This window comes from Sinocyclocheilus anshuiensis, unplaced genomic scaffold (genome assembly GCF_001515605.1).
Source record: "Sinocyclocheilus anshuiensis isolate Anshui unplaced genomic scaffold, SAMN03320099.WGS_v1.1 scaffold1276, whole genome shotgun sequence".
Lineage (NCBI taxonomy): Eukaryota > Metazoa > Chordata > Actinopteri > Cypriniformes > Cyprinidae > Sinocyclocheilus > Sinocyclocheilus anshuiensis.
The window spans coordinates 1-20910 of record NW_015544217.1 but is presented as its reverse complement, the minus strand read 5'-3'; the positions used below and the strand labels follow the sequence as shown (position 1 = coordinate 20910).

The window sequence follows — 20910 nt, the reverse complement described above, 5'->3', positions numbered from 1 at the left end:
GTAGTAAATGCTGCTCCATGTGAAAGCCCGCACGTGATGGAGATTTACCGCTGATTACATTTCCGTTTTACCGGAGATTTACCGTTAAATATCACATGCGATTTATCGTGCAGCCCTTGTTTGTCCACGTTTTTTTTCACCCCCATCGCTGTTGTTGTAATCTACTGGGAAGCCAGAATGCGCATCCATCAACAGAAACATATATTAGCCGAACCTAGGCATGCATGGCCGATTACCGGTTTCAAGGTATACCGCGATTTGAAAATTGAAAGTTTCAAAACCGCTAATATTTTCCGTTATACCGTTCCTGCGGTATGTGCTGTTTTTCATGTCTCCTCAAAGACTGAAAGTGTAGGAATCCCTCAGGTTGAGTGCAGTGTAGAGAGTAACACAACCCTCCTCCTCCTGTTGGTGCGAGCGAGCAGTCAGTCACGTGTGTGTATGACGGCCGAAGGAGCTTCCCCTGGAATTTATGCGATCGGCAACCAGCCGTTTTTTTGTCTTATTGCAGCTTGTCTCTGTTCTGGACTTGCACAAAATGCGTTGCAATGCAATAATTTTCCAAAATGTAATTTATGTAAAAATATGAAGACTGTAAACACCTGTTAACATAGGCCAGAGACGCTGAAGACGGACACAAAGAGAAAAATACTGTAGCAGGCAGATCACTCACTGTTCATGATGCATGATTTGTAAAAATCGATGCGTTTCAGAAAGGCGGGGCATAGAGGAGAAACAATAATGTACAGTATGTGGAAAATAATGTGTTTTTTGAACCTTAAACCGCATAAACACATTTCATTACACCAAATACACCAAATAATGTACTTTTTAGCAGCATCATATGACCCCTTTAAAGCAGTGTTTCAGCGCAGTGCTGCTTTGTTTACGGCGGTAACCAAGGAAACACTGTATTCTGGTGTTGGAGGAGCACCTCCTGCTGTCAGAGAGTGAATCTGCATCTCATTCAGAGCTTCTGCTGTTTGCTTCGTTCAGGCATGTAGTATAATTTCACAAAGCTAGTCAGAACATTCTGTTTTTGCTTCAAATTGGGTTATTATTAAATCAAATTATGTATATGAAATTATATAAATGATATGTATATGAATTATATAACTAAAATTAAATAACTGTAATTACAGATTCAAGGCTGATTTATACTTTCTGCGTCGGACCTACGCCGTAGGCTATGCATCAGTTTTCATTTATACTTCAGTACACATGCAAACCGCTAATCAGCAGTGTCCACGGGCATGTTGCTGGTGTAACTCGCAGTACCACGGCAAAAGCCGAAGAAGCATTACCACGGAGTACCACGGCTCGTCGGAGAAGCATTATAGCCGTGACGGCGGCAAATAAATATCAAATCATTAAATCATTATTTAAAACTACAAAAAGGAGACAACAATGGAACAGGAGATGATGGCATTCTTTCAATCTGCACAAGGACTTGTACCACGGCAGATCAACATTGTTTGTTGCGGACAACTACTGATGTATAATGCTATGTAGTATAATAAATGATAAGACACTTGTTCTTTGCTTTGTTTTATTTTATATAAGAAGGTGTAACATTAAAATATATTAAAGTGCACATAAACACACACAAAACTCAAGTACATATGGAGGGAGGGGTTCTTGCAGACCAATCACAGTGCTTGCGGTCCGCGTAGAATTGACGCGCTGTTAGAATTTTGGAGAGGTGCACGTCAGGTTACGGCGTATGGGTGTGCGTCTATGCGTAAGCTACGGCGTAGGTCCGACGCAGAAGTGTAAATCAACCTTTAGGTTAAATAAAGAGGTCAGTCTTTATTTTTCTTCTTTTTAGGAAACAAATCAAATAAAAAAAATAAACAAATTCTACTGTTCCTAATATTCTGTATGTTGCTCAAAAACAAAATATATTGTGTTCAGCGGAAAAAAAGTGTTTTTTTTGTTTGTTTTTTTTTTTACTTTACCCAGTCATTTAAAAATAACACATTTTAGAGCTGTAACGACAATACCGTGATACCGTGATACCGTGAAACCGTGATATTTTTGCTTAAGTTTATCATACCGTCAAAATCTCATACCGGCCCATGCCTAGCCGAACCCTGTTTGTTTTATGTGTTTTTATTTATAACAAACCATATTACACATGCGTTGTCAGATTTCAGTTGAACCGCGGTCCTAGTGCGTGCCGAACTGTGTGTGGAGAACCGTACGGTTCGATTTTTTTACAGAGAGCCGTTCCATCCCTTATACATATATAAATATATAACAATCACATACATAAATTCTATTTTTCAGTTTCATAGTGTCAAATATTTATGTAGAATATAATAAGCAATATAAATTATATAAAAATAATAAATAAAAACATTTATATATTTTAAAATAATTTTATAATAAAATTATTATTATTGATTTTAATACCATAGCAATATGGCGAGATCAAAAAAATCAAACAAATCAACAAGAAACTAGATAATCAAAACCTATATTAATAATAATATCATCAGTCTGCAAAATTCATAGACGGCCGCACAATTTTTGTTTACGATCATTGTATATTACAAATAAAAATTATTATTTAATCTTGTAAAATGAACAATTAATCCTTCTAAAATCTTATTAGTTGAGCAAATTTAGTCATTGTAACATATACAGTATGCACAGCTGTGACATTACTTGAATTAGTGCAGTTGCTTGACACTGTAAACAGCCTATAGGTACACTAATGTTTATCTGGATTATAATTATTATTAAATTATATATATATATATATATATATAAACTTGATCATAAAACGCGGGTAAAATTCAATTAAAATAAAATCTCAAATCACCTAAAATCCTCAATGATGCTATAAACTGCATATTAGCACCGTTTGCTGTGTGGCGGCACATCACATGGGTGAAACAGAGGGCTTTAGGATGGGGGTGTGGTGACTATTTATAGAACATTACTCATTACCTCACGCTCTCTTCACATCGACAGAGCTGTCCGTCAAACAGAGAGAAACAGGGGGCCTGTTCCAATTCATGCTCGTGAACATGCACACAAAATATTTACATATTTATTTTTAGATTGTACATGTCAACAGAGGAAGCTTCTAGTCTAAATGTGTTTTGTCTACCTCTGAATGTGGTTCCATTGATTGGATCGCCAAACATTTTGTACCCCATTTACACCAGCACTGTCTGCTAGGGATAAGAGATAGATGGTCATTTGAGGTGTAAACGGGGTAACAGAAAAGCCATCCATGAACTATAATCATCGAACTATAGATGCATGTGAACAAAGAGTGCAACACAGACAGAAAGATGGAGAGAAGGACCTGAACGAGGCCTTCGGGTAATGTTTTTCCACTGTGTGAGCACACATGCATATGAGAAAAACAGTTACACATTAAAACAAAAATCTGTTTCACTCACCGTTAAATATGTCATAGTGCATGATGACAATGCAGCCTGACAAAAAAAAAAATCAGATGCAACGTGACAAGTTCCCAGAAACAAGTGACTGGTCTGTCCACACAGAAAGCAAAAATGCAACACAATCACAACCATGCAGATGAACAGACTTGAAGTTTATTATTATATAGTAGTGGCTTTGTGGAGATTTTGGACTCATGAGATTTCACTACCCAGTACAACGCCATGAAAATAGAAACCAAATGAACCAAAAAAGTTATTACTCAGATATTTGAAGCATATAGGCTAGTACTGTTCAAAGTCTGGCGTCAATAAGATTTTTCCCCCCTTTTAAAAAAATGAATACTTTTATTTATCAAGTACGCATTAAATTGTTTAAAAGTGACAGTAAAGACATTTATAACATTATAAAATATTTCTACTTCAAATAAATGCCGTTCTTTTGAACTTTGTTCAATTCTTCCCAGGTTTGTTTAAAGTCATAGTTCGGTTTAAGCTAATGACACATATTTCATTGTACATGCATCCAACATAACAGAAAAGAGGTACATCACCTTCCAGTTTAGCAAATTGAGAAGACTGAATTCATTCCCTGCTAAATTATAATATGATCAACTCTTTGTCATTTTTTTTCTAGGTGGCAGATGATTGACTGAATGCAGTTTGGCCTAATAACAGCAGTCTATTTCTCACATTTATTGTCTAATTGACATTTCTGCGTGACAGCACAGCGTTTACTTCCCCAATACCATGACCTAGAGAGCCACCTTACTGTGACAGGGCTGATACTGTGAAGCTGCAAAAGGGCTCATTAACTGAATCCACTGGAGCAATGCAATTACCTAAATCGTCGGCAGCAAGTGTCTTTTACAAATTCATACAGTTTTTGATACAGTCATTAAAATCAGAACACGTGAGGGTCCTCGGAAAAAAAGTATTCCTCGTGTTATCTTGAGCTGCATTCTTCTACGAGGCTCACTGAAGCTGATCACAGCTGTACATTACGACTGATGGCAGGGGTTTAATTTTTAATGCGCTTTCCTACTGGGCCATACACTCTTGAGCCGTCCCGTCTGACTGCCAGCATGGTTACTCCCATCCTGATGCATTTTTCAACAGAGACGTTGAGCTCACATGGAAGAGACTGAGAGAGAAGATAAAAAAAGTTCAGAGTCCCAGAAGACAAGGCTCGTGGGTAACTGAGGGAGATGGGTAGCTCACAACGGCTCGTCGGAGAAGCATTATAGCCGTGACGGCGGCAAATAAATATCAAATCATTAAATCATTATTTAAAACTACAAAAAGGAGACAACAATGGAACAGGAGATGATGGCATTCTTTCAATCTGCACAAGGACTTGTACCACGGCAGATCAACATTGTTTGTTGCGGACAACTACTGATGTATAATGCTATGTAGTATAATAAATGATAAGACACTTGTTCTTTGCTTTGTTTTATTTTATATAAGAAGGTGTAACATTAAAATATATTAAAGTGCACATAAACACACACAAAACTCAAGTACATATGGAGGGAGGGGTTCTTGCAGACCAATCACAGTGCTTGCGGTCCGCGTAGAATTGACGCGCTGTTAGAATTTTGGAGAGGTGCACGTCAGGTTACGGCGTATGGGTGTGCGTCTATGCGTAAGCTACGGCGTAGGTCCGACGCAGAAGTGTAAATCAACCTTTAGGTTAAATAAAGAGGTCAGTCTTTATTTTTCTTCTTTTTAGGAAACAAATCAAATAAAAAAAATAAACAAATTCTACTGTTCCTAATATTCTGTATGTTGCTCAAAAACAAAATATATTGTGTTCAGCGGAAAAAAAGTGTTTTTTTTGTTTGTTTTTTTTTTTACTTTACCCAGTCATTTAAAAATAACACATTTTAGAGCTGTAATGACAATATCGTGATACCGTGAAACCGTGATATTTTTGCTTAAGTTTATCATACCGTCAAAATCTCATACCGGCCCATGCCTAGCCGAACCCTGTTTGTTTTATGTGTTTTTATTTATAACAAACCATATTACACATGCGTTGTCAGATTTCAGTTGAACCGCGGTCCTAGTGCGTGCCGAACTGTGTGTGGAGAACCGTACGGTTCGATTTTTTTACAGAGAGCCGTTCCATCCCTTATACATATATAAATATATAACAATCACATACATAAATTCTATTTTTCAGTTTCATAGTGTCAAATATTTATGTAGAATATAATAAGCAATATAAATTATATAAAAATAATAAATAAAAACATTTATATATTTTAAAATAATTTTATAATAAAATTATTATTATTGATTTTAATACCATAGCAATATGGCGAGATCAAAAAAATCAAACAAATCAACAAGAAACTAGATAATCAAAACCTATATTAATAATAATATCATCAGTCTGCAAAATTCATAGACGGCCGCACAATTTTTGTTTACGATCATTGTATATTACAAATAAAAATTATTATTTAATCTTGTAAAATGAACAATTAATCCTTCTAAAATCTTATTAGTTGAGCAAATTTAGTCATTGTAACATATACAGTATGCACAGCTGTGACATTACTTGAATTAGTGCAGTTGCTTGACACTGTAAACAGCCTATAGGTACACTAATGTTTATCTGGATTATAATTATTATTAAATTATATATATATATATATATATATAAACTTGATCATAAAACGCGGGTAAAATTCAATTAAAATAAAATCTCAAATCACCTAAAATCCTCAATGATGCTATAAACTGCATATTAGCACCGTTTGCTGTGTGGCGGCACATCACATGGGTGAAACAGAGGGCTTTAGGATGGGGGTGTGGTGACTATTTATAGAACATTACTCATTACCTCACGCTCTCTTCACATCGACAGAGCTGTCCGTCAAACAGAGAGAAACAGGGGGCCTGTTCCAATTCATGCTCGTGAACATGCACACAAAATATTTACATATTTATTTTTAGATTGTACATGTCAACAGAGGAAGCTTCTAGTCTAAATGTGTTTTGTCTACCTCTGAATGTGGTTCCATTGATTGGATCGCCAAACATTTTGTACCCCATTTACACCAGCACTGTCTGCTAGGGATAAGAGATAGATGGTCATTTGAGGTGTAAACGGGGTAACAGAAAAGCCATCCATGAACTATAATCATCGAACTATAGATGCATGTGAACAAAGAGTGCAACACAGACAGAAAGATGGAGAGAAGGACCTGAACGAGGCCTTCGGGTAATGTTTTTCCACTGTGTGAGCACACATGCATATGAGAAAAACAGTTACACATTAAAACAAAAATCTGTTTCACTCACCGTTAAATATGTCATAGTGCATGATGACAATGCAGCCTGACAAAAAAAAAAATCAGATGCAACGTGACAAGTTCCCAGAAACAAGTGACTGGTCTGTCCACACAGAAAGCAAAAATGCAACACAATCACAACCATGCAGATGAACAGACTTGAAGTTTATTATTATATAGTAGTGGCTTTGTGGAGATTTTGGACTCATGAGATTTCACTACCCAGTACAACGCCATGAAAATAGAAACCAAATGAACCAAAAAAGTTATTACTCAGATATTTGAAGCATATAGGCTAGTACTGTTCAAAGTCTGGCGTCAATAAGATTTTTCCCCCCTTTTAAAAAAATGAATACTTTTATTTATCAAGTACGCATTAAATTGTTTAAAAGTGACAGTAAAGACATTTATAACATTATAAAATATTTCTACTTCAAATAAATGCCGTTCTTTTGAACTTTGTTCAATTCTTCCCAGGTTTGTTTAAAGTCATAGTTCGGTTTAAGCTAATGACACATATTTCATTGTACATGCATCCAACATAACAGAAAAGAGGTACATCACCTTCCAGTTTAGCAAATTGAGAAGACTGAATTCATTCCCTGCTAAATTATAATATGATCAACTCTTTGTCATTTTTTTTCTAGGTGGCAGATGATTGACTGAATGCAGTTTGGCCTAATAACAGCAGTCTATTTCTCACATTTATTGTCTAATTGACATTTCTGCGTGACAGCACAGCGTTTACTTCCCCAATACCATGACCTAGAGAGCCACCTTACTGTGACAGGGCTGATACTGTGAAGCTGCAAAAGGGCTCATTAACTGAATCCACTGGAGCAATGCAATTACCTAAATCGTCGGCAGCAAGTGTCTTTTACAAATTCATACAGTTTTTGATACAGTCATTAAAATCAGAACACGTGAGGGTCCTCGGAAAAAAAGTATTCCTCGTGTTATCTTGAGCTGCATTCTTCTACGAGGCTCACTGAAGCTGATCACAGCTGTACATTACGACTGATGGCAGGGGTTTAATTTTTAATGCGCTTTCCTACTGGGCCATACACTCTTGAGCCGTCCCGTCTGACTGCCAGCATGGTTACTCCCATCCTGATGCATTTTTCAACAGAGACGTTGAGCTCACATGGAAGAGACTGAGAGAGAAGATAAAAAAAGTTCAGAGTCCCAGAAGACAAGGCTCGTGGGTAACTGAGGGAGATGGGTAGCTCACAATTCAAAAGGCTGCTTGAGACAGGAAGTGACGAAACATTCATCCCTCACCTCACGCTTATGTAAGAAGATAATTAGAGCGTGTCCATCTAAATGGACTGGATGCTATACAAGAGCAAACCAATATTAATGACAAATGCATGACAAACCACTAACATGTAAATGATCAGACATTAAGCTTCAGTCAAGGCTTGAAAACACCAAGAATGAGTACCAGTTAACTTGTATGATATTCCACAATGTTACAGTTTTTTACGTTATTTCTGATCAAATAAAGCCTGGGTGACTTCTTTCAAAAAGATTAGAAAAAATAAAGAAAAAAAATCTTACTGACCCCAAACTTTTGAACGCCACCACTCACTTCAAGTTTATCTAAAAAACTGTTTTGATGCCTTAAGCCCCATTCAGACTACACGATTTTGAGACTAGCTAGTTTCAGACTACGACTTCAGATTTGTGTCCACTGTCAGGTTTTCTTTCTTTTTTGGGCTTTTTGATGACAAGACAGAGCAAAACACGCGGTTTGCTAGCCATTGTTTGTTTACGCTCATGGCACGTCGTTAAAGACGGCAAGCGATGAATGGTCAGGTAGCAACGTGCGGTCTGACATGTTTCAGTCATGTTTGTTTGGGAGTCAAAATCGCATAATCGGACACAGTGACTGTCGTAACCATCAAAAAAATCATGCAGTCTGAACCGGCCTTAAATTCCCTTGTAGCATTTAAAACAATTTTTTTTTGTAGTTTAATTGTAATTTATTTAAACTAAATAGTATAATAATAATTTATATCAACCATAAAATAAAAATAATTATTGGCTTATTGTATTGACCAGAACTCAATTTGTAACAACAAAAGCAAAAAGCTGCAAGTGTTGCCGCTAAGGTTCTCTTAATGTCAAGGTGGATCTACAGCAAGAAGACAATCTTTCTGAACAAGTTAGTTAAACTTTCAACACTTTCAACTACAATAGCTATTTGAACAACACCAGATGTGCTTTAACTGATCAGGCATTTGATGTTAACTCCATCACCCCTTAAACTGCAGCATTGACCACAGAAATGCAAGAACGCATGTTCAATACGAACAATAGAGCCATGCTCTTGCAATGCATTGGTTAAGCATTTAAATCTACATGTTGTGTACTTATATGTTGTGTGTTTCTGCGATAAAAGCAACTAGCTAGAGTGAAGTAACAGAATAAAGGTCAAAGGTCCACTGAGGTTGAAGATCATTCTGTGTGGGGAACAGAAACACAACCTCATCGAGAATGTTACGAAAAAGGAAGTTTACAAAGTTAAAGCCCAGAATGAAGCACAGTGAAAGAATTGATTGGGCACACATTAGAACACAGGCAGAGCGGTCCGTGAGGCTTAATCACTAGTGCTAATTATAACGAGCTGGGTGTTTTCAGGCCACACTCAGACTCCCTGTGCTGCCATCAAAGGAGCGATGGAGGGCAAGTCGGTTCAAAAACAGCACGCATGGACTATGGTCAACTCATTTGAAGCTACTACATCAATAACTCATATTTTAGAGGAACTAAGATTAGTCGAGATGGTGATTTGGACAGGCTGGAATCTATACAGAGGTTTGGTCACTGAAACTCCTCTGAAACCTTGAAGAATAATGAAGTGGAAGATGATTGTAACCATTTGGCCTTAATAAACTCATGCAGGCCTGGAAAGGCTTTGGAGCATGAACAAACACCTTTAGATCTACAACAGAAACTTTTACAAGCTCTACACAGGAGATATATAGTGTGTGTGGTAATTAGGTTTTGTGGTATGATCTAGTATGTGTGTGTGTCTGAATTGAGCAGTGGCTTCAGGTTGGCCTAACAACAAAGCCTCTGTCAAAAGCAGATGACAACACCCATATACTACTACAAATAGACAAAAGCCCTATTCGCACGGGATTAGGATTACCTGGTGACCTCCAGTCATTTGTAATAATTGCGGAGGTTGTCTGTGATCTTAATCCCGTGCGAATCGGCATCTCTGTGATTCGGCCAGCATTTGGCGGGTCGCATATCATTTTTCGAGGTTTTTGTTTGCTGTGCGCATTTTTATCCATCTTCCGCGAAGAATGGAGCTGCGTTGGAGTGTTTGATAGTATTTTGGGTGCTGTCATCATATCGCTACACCATACAATTTGCAGAAAGAGAAAGCTGAAAAGGTTTTGAGGTTAATGTGTTACAAATAAATCAAGCATAAAGCTTGAGATATTATTTTAACCTGGTGAAATGGAAATGACAGCACACAAAACTATATTAGTTTCTTTTTTTAAAATCCATCTGGACCATAGAAGGGACTCTCAAAGCCTTTACATCTGGGTATCCGGGAGATAAGTCAGTAAATTCGAGTAAAATCACAGGCTTCGCTTATCCCGTGCGAATGCACCACACGAAATTCAGATGTGGGGGGGTAATTTCAAAATCACACAAGGTCCGCAGATAATACTAATCCCGTGCGAAAAGGGCTTAAGACACTATTAACAGCCACTATTAACAGCCCATGCTTTGCTACCAAATTTGCAACAAGTGCAAAAGGTCAACCCATAAATCCATTGATGTTTCTCCACACTACAACTGAAGATCATAGATGTTATGCTGTCTTCAAGTTCTCCTATGTATACATTTGGAAATCTTACTTATAATGTGATTCTGGTCGTAATAAACTGATGTGTTTCTATCTCTAGCACCAACAAAAATGTTACACTATTACAATAAAATGAAAAGCAGCATTTTGGCATGCAAGCCTGAAACCTCAAAAATGGAAAAAAAAAATTAATCTGATTTTCTATTTATTATAAATCGAGATAAATATAATTTAGAACACAAAGTAAACAAATCTAGATTGTAAAATTAACAGTCACAATTATCATGATACTAGTGATTCAATGATATTACTTTTTTTTTTTTAAATACCCAAATTAAAGTTTGAATAATATAACTCTTTAGGCTGTTCAAGGTGTTGTGTTTTCAGGTGATAAATGAATCAGTTGGAGTAAATTCTTCAGCAACGAGCTGCCTCTCGATATTTCAGCCAACAAATTTTACACACTAGCATCATTTTTGGTTACAGTGACGAGCATCCACACAGCTGACATATTTACCAGTTGTTGCTCATTCACATTATTTGTACAAAATTGACACTGACAGAGTTGAAACACATCATTGAAAAAGCAGTAATTAAATGAAACCGTCACTTTCCAAAACTATTTCGGCCGAAACTGAAAATTAATTATCTAATTATTTCATTATAATTATTATATTTTTTTTTAATTTCAGCTGAATATTTTCAGTTGCCGAAATTTTGGTGCATCACTATATGATATCAATCATATTAAATACATTATTTTCTGTCAGGATTTTTTAATTAACATGCTGCCAACTTAGAAATTCTGGACTTGAAACAATTCCTGAACTTATGATACTGTGGAATGATATTTCCACAAAATATACAAAAAAATCCTTCTAAAATTAATTAAATTATATTAAGTTATGCTCTATTAAATTAAATAATCATTACATTAAATAATTATTAAAGGCAATTAAACATCAACCCATATTTAGAAACATTTTGTATTTTTGTAGATCGAGCAAAAATATCATTTAACCTCAAACCAGGACATAAAAATGAACAGAAAAAAAACTTGCAGGGCTCAGTTCTTTAGTATAACCAGCATAGATCTTTAGGCACTAGCCTTTTCTACTATGCTAGAGAACAAATTCATTCTGTTACAAACATAAAAGCACAATATGTGCACTCAAAGATATCTAATTTACCTGCTACCAAGTGCTTCAATTAATATAAAAGCACAATATGTGCACTCAAAGATATCTAATTTACCTGCTACCAAGTGCTTCAATTAATATAAAAGCACAATATGTGCACTCAAAGATATCTAATTTACCTGCTACCAAGTGCTTCAATTAATATAAAAGCACAATATGTGCACTCAAAGATATCTAATTTACCTGCTACCAAGTGCTTCAATTAAAACTTTTAAATACATTTTCAAAGTTATGGCACAAACCTTGCAAACAAAATTCTGTGACTAGATCTTCCACAAACACCAAGTCTAGCAGCCTGGTATTTTGGAAACACTTTTCCCCTCATCACACTGCTAAAATCTCAAGCACACACACTAAGAAGGTTTAAAATGAGGACTTTTTAATTGCTTTGACTGAATGACTTCACTACCCCCAAAATGAGTTCAAATGGGTTCCTAGTAATTGCATGTAAAACAGAGCATAATCATTCATAAGGTTCACTGACATAACACAAAGCGAGACAGGAAACATATTTACTTGAAAATTGAGGCTGCTAATCTAAAATGAAATTGTTTTCTATGAAAACCATAAATATATTCGCAACCCACAATGAAAGACGTTTATCGGAGTGTTGATCTAAATATAACAAATGTATGATTAAAATGAATATTTATTCAAGCAGTATTTTTTTGCCAATTGTTATCACTGAAACAAACATATCAGATCATTAGAAACCGAACTTGTTGGACAAAGACGGCCCTCGGTTCAACGAGTTCACTCACTGAGTTGTTGACTCAAGAACCGCTCGGAACGATTCAGTCAGATTCGTGAACGAATAGCCCAGTTCTGTCAAACTGATTCGACTCACATGAATGATTCATTCGGAAAATGCTACGAATCAAACATTGACAATTCATCATGACCACAAGACAAATCATAAAGAAAATGCATAGAAATCGTCAATAATTAGCCTGTAACTTAGCTTATATGAAAAGACATACTGGATTCACATCTAAGATTTTATAATTCACCAATACGAATCGCACCAGCTGCCATTTATCATCATCACTTATTTCTTTACAACTACAAATGAAGCCAAAAACGACTATACTAGTTCACGCACAACGCCAAATAACGGTAGAAAAATGTACCTTCATCCTCATGATGAGATATTTCTATCCTGCGCTCCTCATGACCATATAAATATAAACTTCATGATGATCTCCATCCGACAGAACGCTGCATGTGTGTGAAAGAGACGCGCTGCTTAAAATAGCTACACAAGGAGCGGGGGCTGAAGACGAGGGAAAAAGAGCCAAGGACACCCATAAACAGCCCAACATGACATCAGCCCTCACATATCTGAATATGTCAAACTGTACGCACTTTCATTTTAACGACTGGAGTGCGTCTTTACACAGCGACTTGCATTATAAACTAATAGTGCTTCTCACGCGCTCCTTTTTTTAAACGAGTCAGTATGCATTGAAGTTATACGAATATGAACGCATTGAGGATTTGCACTGCAGAGGAAGTGAAAGTTTGGGTGGTATAGGGCTGAGAACTGTTAGATTAGCAAACTGACCAGCTTTGCAAAGAGCCAGCAGGTGTTACGCTAAAATAAATCAACTCCTTCCTGACATCCGGATCTCTGCGTCAAACAACTCTGCGTTGTATTTTAGTATTTTTGCATGACTTTGAAATTAATGTGCACGGATATATGTCACGCAGAACCTTTGACAGTTTTATCCACGAAACTCATAGAAATGCAGTAAATGATACTGACCTCTTTTCTGTAGGGGGACTGAGAGCTCAAGGGCAAAATTCACCGTCCTAAAAACATTCATTCCAGCCGGAAATTGATTATTTTAAACGTTATGATGACCCACGGTCGCCTGTCTGTCTGTCTATCTATCTATCAGACTTCCTGGATGAATAGCCGCGTGCGCATATAAATTAGTGAAGTTCACTAACACACATACATTCGCTCACGGAAATAAGTGCATAACATCTCGACCCAGGAGTCTATGCAAAGCACTTTTTTTCTCGAGTTTTTTTTTTTGGGGCAGATTGGCAAACCAACGTTAAAGATGCGCAAAGCACTTTTACCCTCACTCTTCATTTTTGTCTTAATTTTCTCTCATTTGTAAAAATGTTACATTTGCCAGAATTTTACTATTCACTATTAAAAATCAGGAAATAATACAGTGTGTGTGTGTGTGTCTGGGTTTTACATTTTTGTGTTAGCAAGTCCAAGGCTTTTCCAACTTTAAAGTGTAAAATAAAGCGTAAAAATCCATTGCGTCACATATGACAAAAACAATCTAGTATGGCTATTAGAAGTAGCTAATCAAATAGTAGAATCATAGGCTACATAGGCCTATCTGTCTTTAGAGCACATGAAAACTTTACTATTAAAAATGCATGAAATCATAAAATAATTCACGTATGTCAACATAGTACGTCACAAACAAATTTTCTGGAAATACTGAATTTAGTCTAGGAGTGTAAACAAACTTACCCAGTTGTAATCAAGTAACGTTATGTTCTACTTTATGAAGGGAAAATCAATCGAGCGCAGAGGTAATCTATGGAGAGGCGAGCAGTGACACCAGATACGATAAAGACGCTTTTAATTGACGGCGCAGCGCATTACAAATATCAAATACCCCTGCAAGACAAAACAGTTGAGCTGACAAAGCCACAATAAATGTGAATGCCAAGAAAAAAAACGGGATTTACCAAGTCAGCGAAGCTTTTTCTTTAATCCAGGTCCAACTCCATAGAAGTCCGGTTAAAAGCAAATGTCTTCAGGCGAATGAACGCTCTCCTCAACGATGAACAGTACAAATCCACCTTATTTCTCCTGTAGCCCTTGTAAGGTGGAATGTTGAGGGAGATAAACTTCCAAAGTCATTGCAATTGGCGTCTTGGTGCTCCTACACCTGAAAATGCATCAACCTGCTTTATTTTCAACAGACGTCATGTCTATCTCTCCCGTCAGTGTGATGATAAAACGTCCATACAGTTCGTGTTATGATATCCAGCATAAAGACTGTACTAAACCCCGCGCCACTGACAAAGACCCGACAAGCGTCTCTCGCTTTTAAAACCCCATCGTACCTGCTACAAGGTACCAGCTCTGACAAACGATCTCACGAGTCAAACAGCTTTTAAACTCAACGTCGCCACCTGCCGGTTGAGTGAGGAACAAGCCGTAAAGACACAATAGAGATGACACAGTGGCAGATTCCTGAAAAAGGCTATGATAGGATTATAAACTAGTGTAATGATAATTAGATCGAGGATTTAACGTAGATTACCTCGCATGGCCAGTTAATATAATATATTACAATATTTATGTGTAGCATGTGTCTGACCAAGCATGAGTTGGATCAATTTTTGCTGAATCTTATGTTAAACACCTGTTATTCCAATCTGTGAATCTAATAGCTAACTGATCACCTAACAAATATATTTTATGATGATGTTATAATTATTATTATTATTACAATGAGCTATTATTATTAGCTATAATTTTTATGTTGTTTTGTTATTGTTGCTCTACCCATTTTATCCTATACAGTTGGTTTCTTATTGTAATTTGTATCAAGTTTCTAATATAGTTCTTTACTATTATTTGTTCTCTAATGTCTTTATTATTATTATTATTATTATTATTTCTAGCAGCAGCAGCGGCGGCAACAGTAGTATGCCTGTTTTATGCAACACAATCGAGAGATGCTGTTCGAAAACAATTTTTAATATATTTCTAATACACATTTTCTAGATTTTATAAATTAGTCAGTATCACTTATTTCACTTACTACACAATTGTTCGTGAGGAAAACTAAATTGGCAATGATGATAAGCAATTACAAAAACATAGGCTACATTGTTTGTGAATACATGACGAATGAACTTTGCACAATGCATGAAACATAACCCTATTCAAACCAGTTTGTGGATGGAAATGAAACTCAGTGTGCATTCAAAACAATTCCTATTACAGACAAATAATGGCACTTAATCATAGATGAGCATATATTTTCTTTTATGTCTTTTCATAATGACATTAATACGCTTACCGAGATAATAGTGCATGACTGAAGGGCAGAAATGTTTAGCGTGCAGACAACTTCAGAAAATCTCCATGTTCCTTCAATGACAATAACAACAATACATTTGAAACGCGGAGAGACTATACTCTCTCTCTCTCTCTCTCTCTCTCTCACACACACACACACACACACACACTCACTCTCTCTTACCATTTTCTTCTTTCCCTTATGTCATACTTGCGCACAGGCTGTTCAAACTACATTTCCCAGCATGCATTGCTCGAACATCTCCACCAATCAGATTCCTCGGCCTACCCTCCATTGAAAAAAGAGACTCGAATCGAGACTGAAAACGTTGTCGGTGCAGTGTGGTTGTTTACACATAGGCATTTCCTGCAATATTATCAGTTTTTGAATATAATAAATGGCCTCGACTTTACTGTCACCCATGGTGGATTATTATAACGACGAGGAGGAGCTAGACAGTGTGGATGAAGACGAAGATCGCAGTTTCAGAGGCAGAGACTCGGAAGAAGGTGATTACGCACAATAGTTGAAGTTTATTTACCTTTTAATCCCATTCACGTATGATTTATGGATTGAAAGACATGTTTCATTTATTAATGAGTGAACTGGCTGTATATTGGTAATGAAATACTGGCCCTGTGAAGAGTAAACATGCAGGAAAGTGTGTACATGTGTCGAGTTGTTTTGTTTATTTTAGAGCTCGCTGGCTTTTTGCAACCTCGTCTGCGTCATTAAATTATGGCTGTGTTAGCATTTAACCGTATAATGGTTATGCATTTTCTCATAGTTGTATGTTTTATGTGCTATCCAGCCTGTTGATAATCAGTTAGCCGTTAGCACGCGTCAGGAAGCAAATACAATATGTAGGATGTTGTTGTTGTTTTCATGCATACAGCCTCGAAGTCAGGGGTGTATTTCAGAAAGCAGATTATGTGACATACCCGGGTATGTTTGAGGATAAGAGAGCGGTTAACCCCAGCTTTCGGTTCCAAAATCGGAGGTTACTTTCAGGGTATGTAAGTAACCATAGCAACTTGCTCTCTGAAGATAACCTGCTCCGGAGCAGGTTATGTTCCAGGGTTTGTTCACTTCAGAGCCATCAGCACACACGTGACCTACTGACGAGCCTACTGTTCTGGAACAGTGTTGTAAATACAACTTAACCACTGATTTCTAGTCGTGTCCTCTTTTGGAAGGCCAACAAAGTAGTTACGCTTTTACAACGAAACACGGCGGGCTAGAGTGAGCGGAGGCCGCCGGCTTGAGTGAGCGGAAGCGGGCTTGAGAACGGTGCGGCCGGCGGATTCGACGAAGGAGCGTCCGGCGGGCTTGCGGCAACCACATGTGACGACCCCGGGCTGGACTCCGCTTCGTCCACGGTGAAAGCCGATCCGGCGATCCACAGCGCGAAGTTGATGTATTTCCTCAGTGACCAGCACGGATCAGCTCCAGGCATGACGAAGCGGATATTGTCCTCTTTCGGAAGGACAACCAAAGTAGTTTCGCTTTCACAACGAAGCACACAGCGCCTTCACGGCATGGCGGCGGCGGCAACAACAATACTACAGCGAGAGTAAAAGTTATATTTATACAGTGAACACTATGCAGTGTTATTTTCCCTAATTACTACATTTCTGTATTTGAATACTACCAACCTTATTTTATTTGTAACATATTCTGTTGTATTTATCTATGCTTGTAATTTGTGTATTTGTTCTTATTTTCACTGGCTGTTCTCTTGTCTCTTTAATCATGTTTAAACTTTCTTAGTTAATCTAGTAGTATTTGCTGTGGTATCAAAGAAGTACTTCGCTTTAAGTAATAAATGGAAAGCAAGTTAAATTGAAATATTTTTCTTTTCATGCTGATGCGAAAAATGATCCGATCCATGGGTCAAAAACCGTAATGTGATCTGAACCGTGAGATTTGTGATCCATTGAACCACTACACAGCATCTTTTTTTTTTTCTTGTGACATTGGCAGATTACTTTAAACTCCATTTTTGAATTGTATTGTATGTATTGTGCATGCTGTTATCATGATTTTATATTAATTTAGAAACTACAAAACTCTCTCTCTTTATGAATACTATTTGTCCTTTTCAAACTTAATTGGTCAAATGGACAATTGAAATGAAGTAGTGAAATCAAAAAGTTTAAAGTGGTAAAATATAATTTTCTCCCTTCATACCGATATAGAAATGTTAAACAACAACTGTACTGTTAAAAAGGTTAATGTCAATATGTTAACTATCCTTCAACAATCTTGCAGAAATGTTTTTGCTCCAAGTTCTTTGTAGAAAAATTGTATATTATCAGTCAAAAGTTTGGGGTCAGTAAGATTTTCAAAAGAAGTCTTTTATTCTCACCAAGTCTGCATTTATTTGATCAAAAATACAGAAAAACAATATAACAATATTTAAAATAACTGTTTTTGTTTTATATATATATATATATATATATAATGTGATGGCAAAGCTGAATTTTCAGCAGTCATTACTCCAGTCTTCAGTGCCACATGATCCTTCAGAAGTCACTCTAATATGCTGATTTGATGTACAAGAAACATTTCTTATTATGATCAATGTTGTGCTTCTTAATAATTTTGTAAAACTGTGATGCACCTTTTTCGGGATTCTTTGATGAACAGTTCACAAGTACAGTGTTTACTAGAAGTAAAAAATCTTGTCAGTTCTGATCAATTATGCATCATTGCTGAATTGAAGTTAATTAAAAAAAAATCTCACCTGGATAAAAGCAGCTACATGAATGCAAGTTTCTTCATTAGCAGCTGATGATATAGTATTTGTCTTTTAGTGTGGGTAGTTGTCTTTGCATTAGGGCTGAAATGTGTGCTTTGTTTATTTGTGTCATTTTAATTATCTTAGGTCTTTGTTTATTATTGGTACTTCAGATTTAGTCTTAGAACCAACTTGTGACAGTTCCCAGATAGCAGATAATACAAACATATAATATATTAGAATATAATATAATATATTATACAACATGTAATATCTGGTTTAATTACCATAGAAAATGACATTGAGATACCATGTCTGTCCGCTAGATGGTGCTGTATATGTGCAGTTATCACTTCAATAAACTCTGTCCAAACGTTTGGCATCCCAAAGTAGTTTGGTGGGGTCAAATCCGTGCTTTGTGCAAGATAGTCAAGTTCTTCCATAACTGTCATATCCTATAGTGTATAATTAATGTATTGCTATATTGTTTGTTATTATTATAGACACGGAAGATGCCAGTGAAACAGATCTGGCCAAACATGATGAGAACGATTATGTTGAAATCAAAGAACAGTAAGTACCAATTGACTAGCATTCATTCATGACAAGAGATACACAAATTGAGTATTATTTATTAAAATGAAATAAACTCTGCATTACAGTACTGTCTGTGTATGTCATACAAGTATATATTACTCACTGCCATTTTTTCAAAACTTTTATTTTATTACTATTATTGTTTTTGATAATGCACATATCTATTTAATATAAAGTTTTTAATCTATACTTTCTTTCTTTCTTTCCTGTGAAAATCATGTATATGACACAAATCAAAGAACAGTAAGTACCAATTGACTAGCATTCATTCATGACAAGAGATACACAAATTGAGTATTATTTATTAAAATGAAATAAACTCTGCATTACAGTACTGTCTGTGTATGTCATACAAGTATATATTACTCACTGCCATTTTTTCAAAACTTTTATTTTATTACTATTATTGTTTTTGATAATGCACATATCTATTTAATATTAAGTTTTTAATCTATACTTTCTTTCTTTCCTGTGAAAATCATGTATATGACACATTTCTGCTATTATTTGCATGCTATGAAATAAAACTGAATAATTTCTTTAAAATATTTTGTTTTTGTGTTGATTTCAGGATGTATCAGGACAAACTGGCATCCCTGAAAAGACAGCTACAACAACTGCAAGAAGGTGACTAGAAGAACATAAATTCACTATTGAAATTATATATATTTTTTAGAAATACTCAAGTAATTTTGTAGTCAAAATATGTAAGTATGCTGAAATTATATTTTCCTTTATTTACAAATGTTACTGTACATCAACAAACCTATGCTTTTCTTTGGGAAAATATATATATACTACTATTACTGTTACCTTTACTAGTATAACTATTAGGGTACTGAACATGTATAAACTCTATATAAAAGCATTATTGTTTGTTCACATGTTGTTATTCAGTAAAACAAGTGGTAGAAGGCAGCCTGTTAACAACACAATATATTACGGAGAAAATTGTCTCTGCTAGCACAGGGACAGTGATACCTTCAAAATATAATATATTTTGATGTTTTTGTTGTTGTTGTTGGGGGTTTTATTTTTATTTTTTTGAGAAAAATATCCTGGCTTGATGGATAGTGGTCTAAAAATATGATGTAGCCTAATAGTTGATGAACTGGGCTGGTAAACAAAAGGTTGTTCAAATAATGTAATCTACCACCATTGTGCTCTTGATCAAGACAGGTTATTCCAATGGGATTGTCCCTGTAATAAGTGTACAATACATCTCTGTGGATAAAAAATGTCAGCTAAAAATTTGTAAAATAGATCACCTATGCATTTCTACAGGCACGCTGCAGGAGTACCAGAAGAGAATGAAGAAGCTTGATCAGCAGTATAAAGAGAGACTTCGTAATGCTGGTAAGGATGATTTATAGTAAAGCTTTTCATCTCAATGTAAGTGTTAATATTTCAAGAACCAACATTACATTATTAAAGGGGTCATATGATGCGATTTCAATTTTTCCTTTCTCTTTGGAATGTTACAAGTTCTTGGTGCATAAAGAAGATCTGTAAAGTTGCAAAGACTAAAGTCTCAAATCCAAAGAGATATTCTTTATAAAAGTTAAGAGTCAACCACACGTCTACGTCACGATGTGGGAAGATTTGCAAAACGCCGCCCAGATGTTCACTCAAAGAAAGAAGGCGTAACTTTTATTCTCGCTGTAGTATTGTTGCTGCCGCCATGTCGTGAGACGCTGTGTTTCGTTGTGAATGCAAAACTACTTAGTTTGGCCTTCCAAAAGAGGACGATATCCGCT

General features: G+C 36.1%; 2 protein-coding genes across 2 annotated transcripts in view; one reads left to right on the top strand and one right to left on the bottom strand.

The window, feature by feature from the left end:
* taok3a (TAO kinase 3a) overlaps nt 1-14874 on the bottom strand; it is an 86036-nt gene extending 71162 nt beyond the window's left edge. The window contains exon 1 of the mRNA XM_016497939.1: nt 14471-14874. The gene's annotated coding sequence lies outside the window, so the exon portion shown is untranslated. The remainder of the gene's footprint in view (nt 1-14470) is intronic.
* Nucleotides 14875-16072: 1198 nt separating this feature from the next.
* On the top strand, nt 16073-20509 carry suds3 (SDS3 homolog, SIN3A corepressor complex component; the record flags this gene model as incomplete). Its single annotated transcript, XM_016497935.1, has 4 exons — nt 16073-16325; nt 19060-19129; nt 19725-19780; nt 20438-20509. Coding segments are annotated over exons 1-4 (310 nt in total), but the record flags the coding sequence as incomplete, so codon positions are not given.
* Nucleotides 20510-20910: the final 401 nt, after the last annotated feature.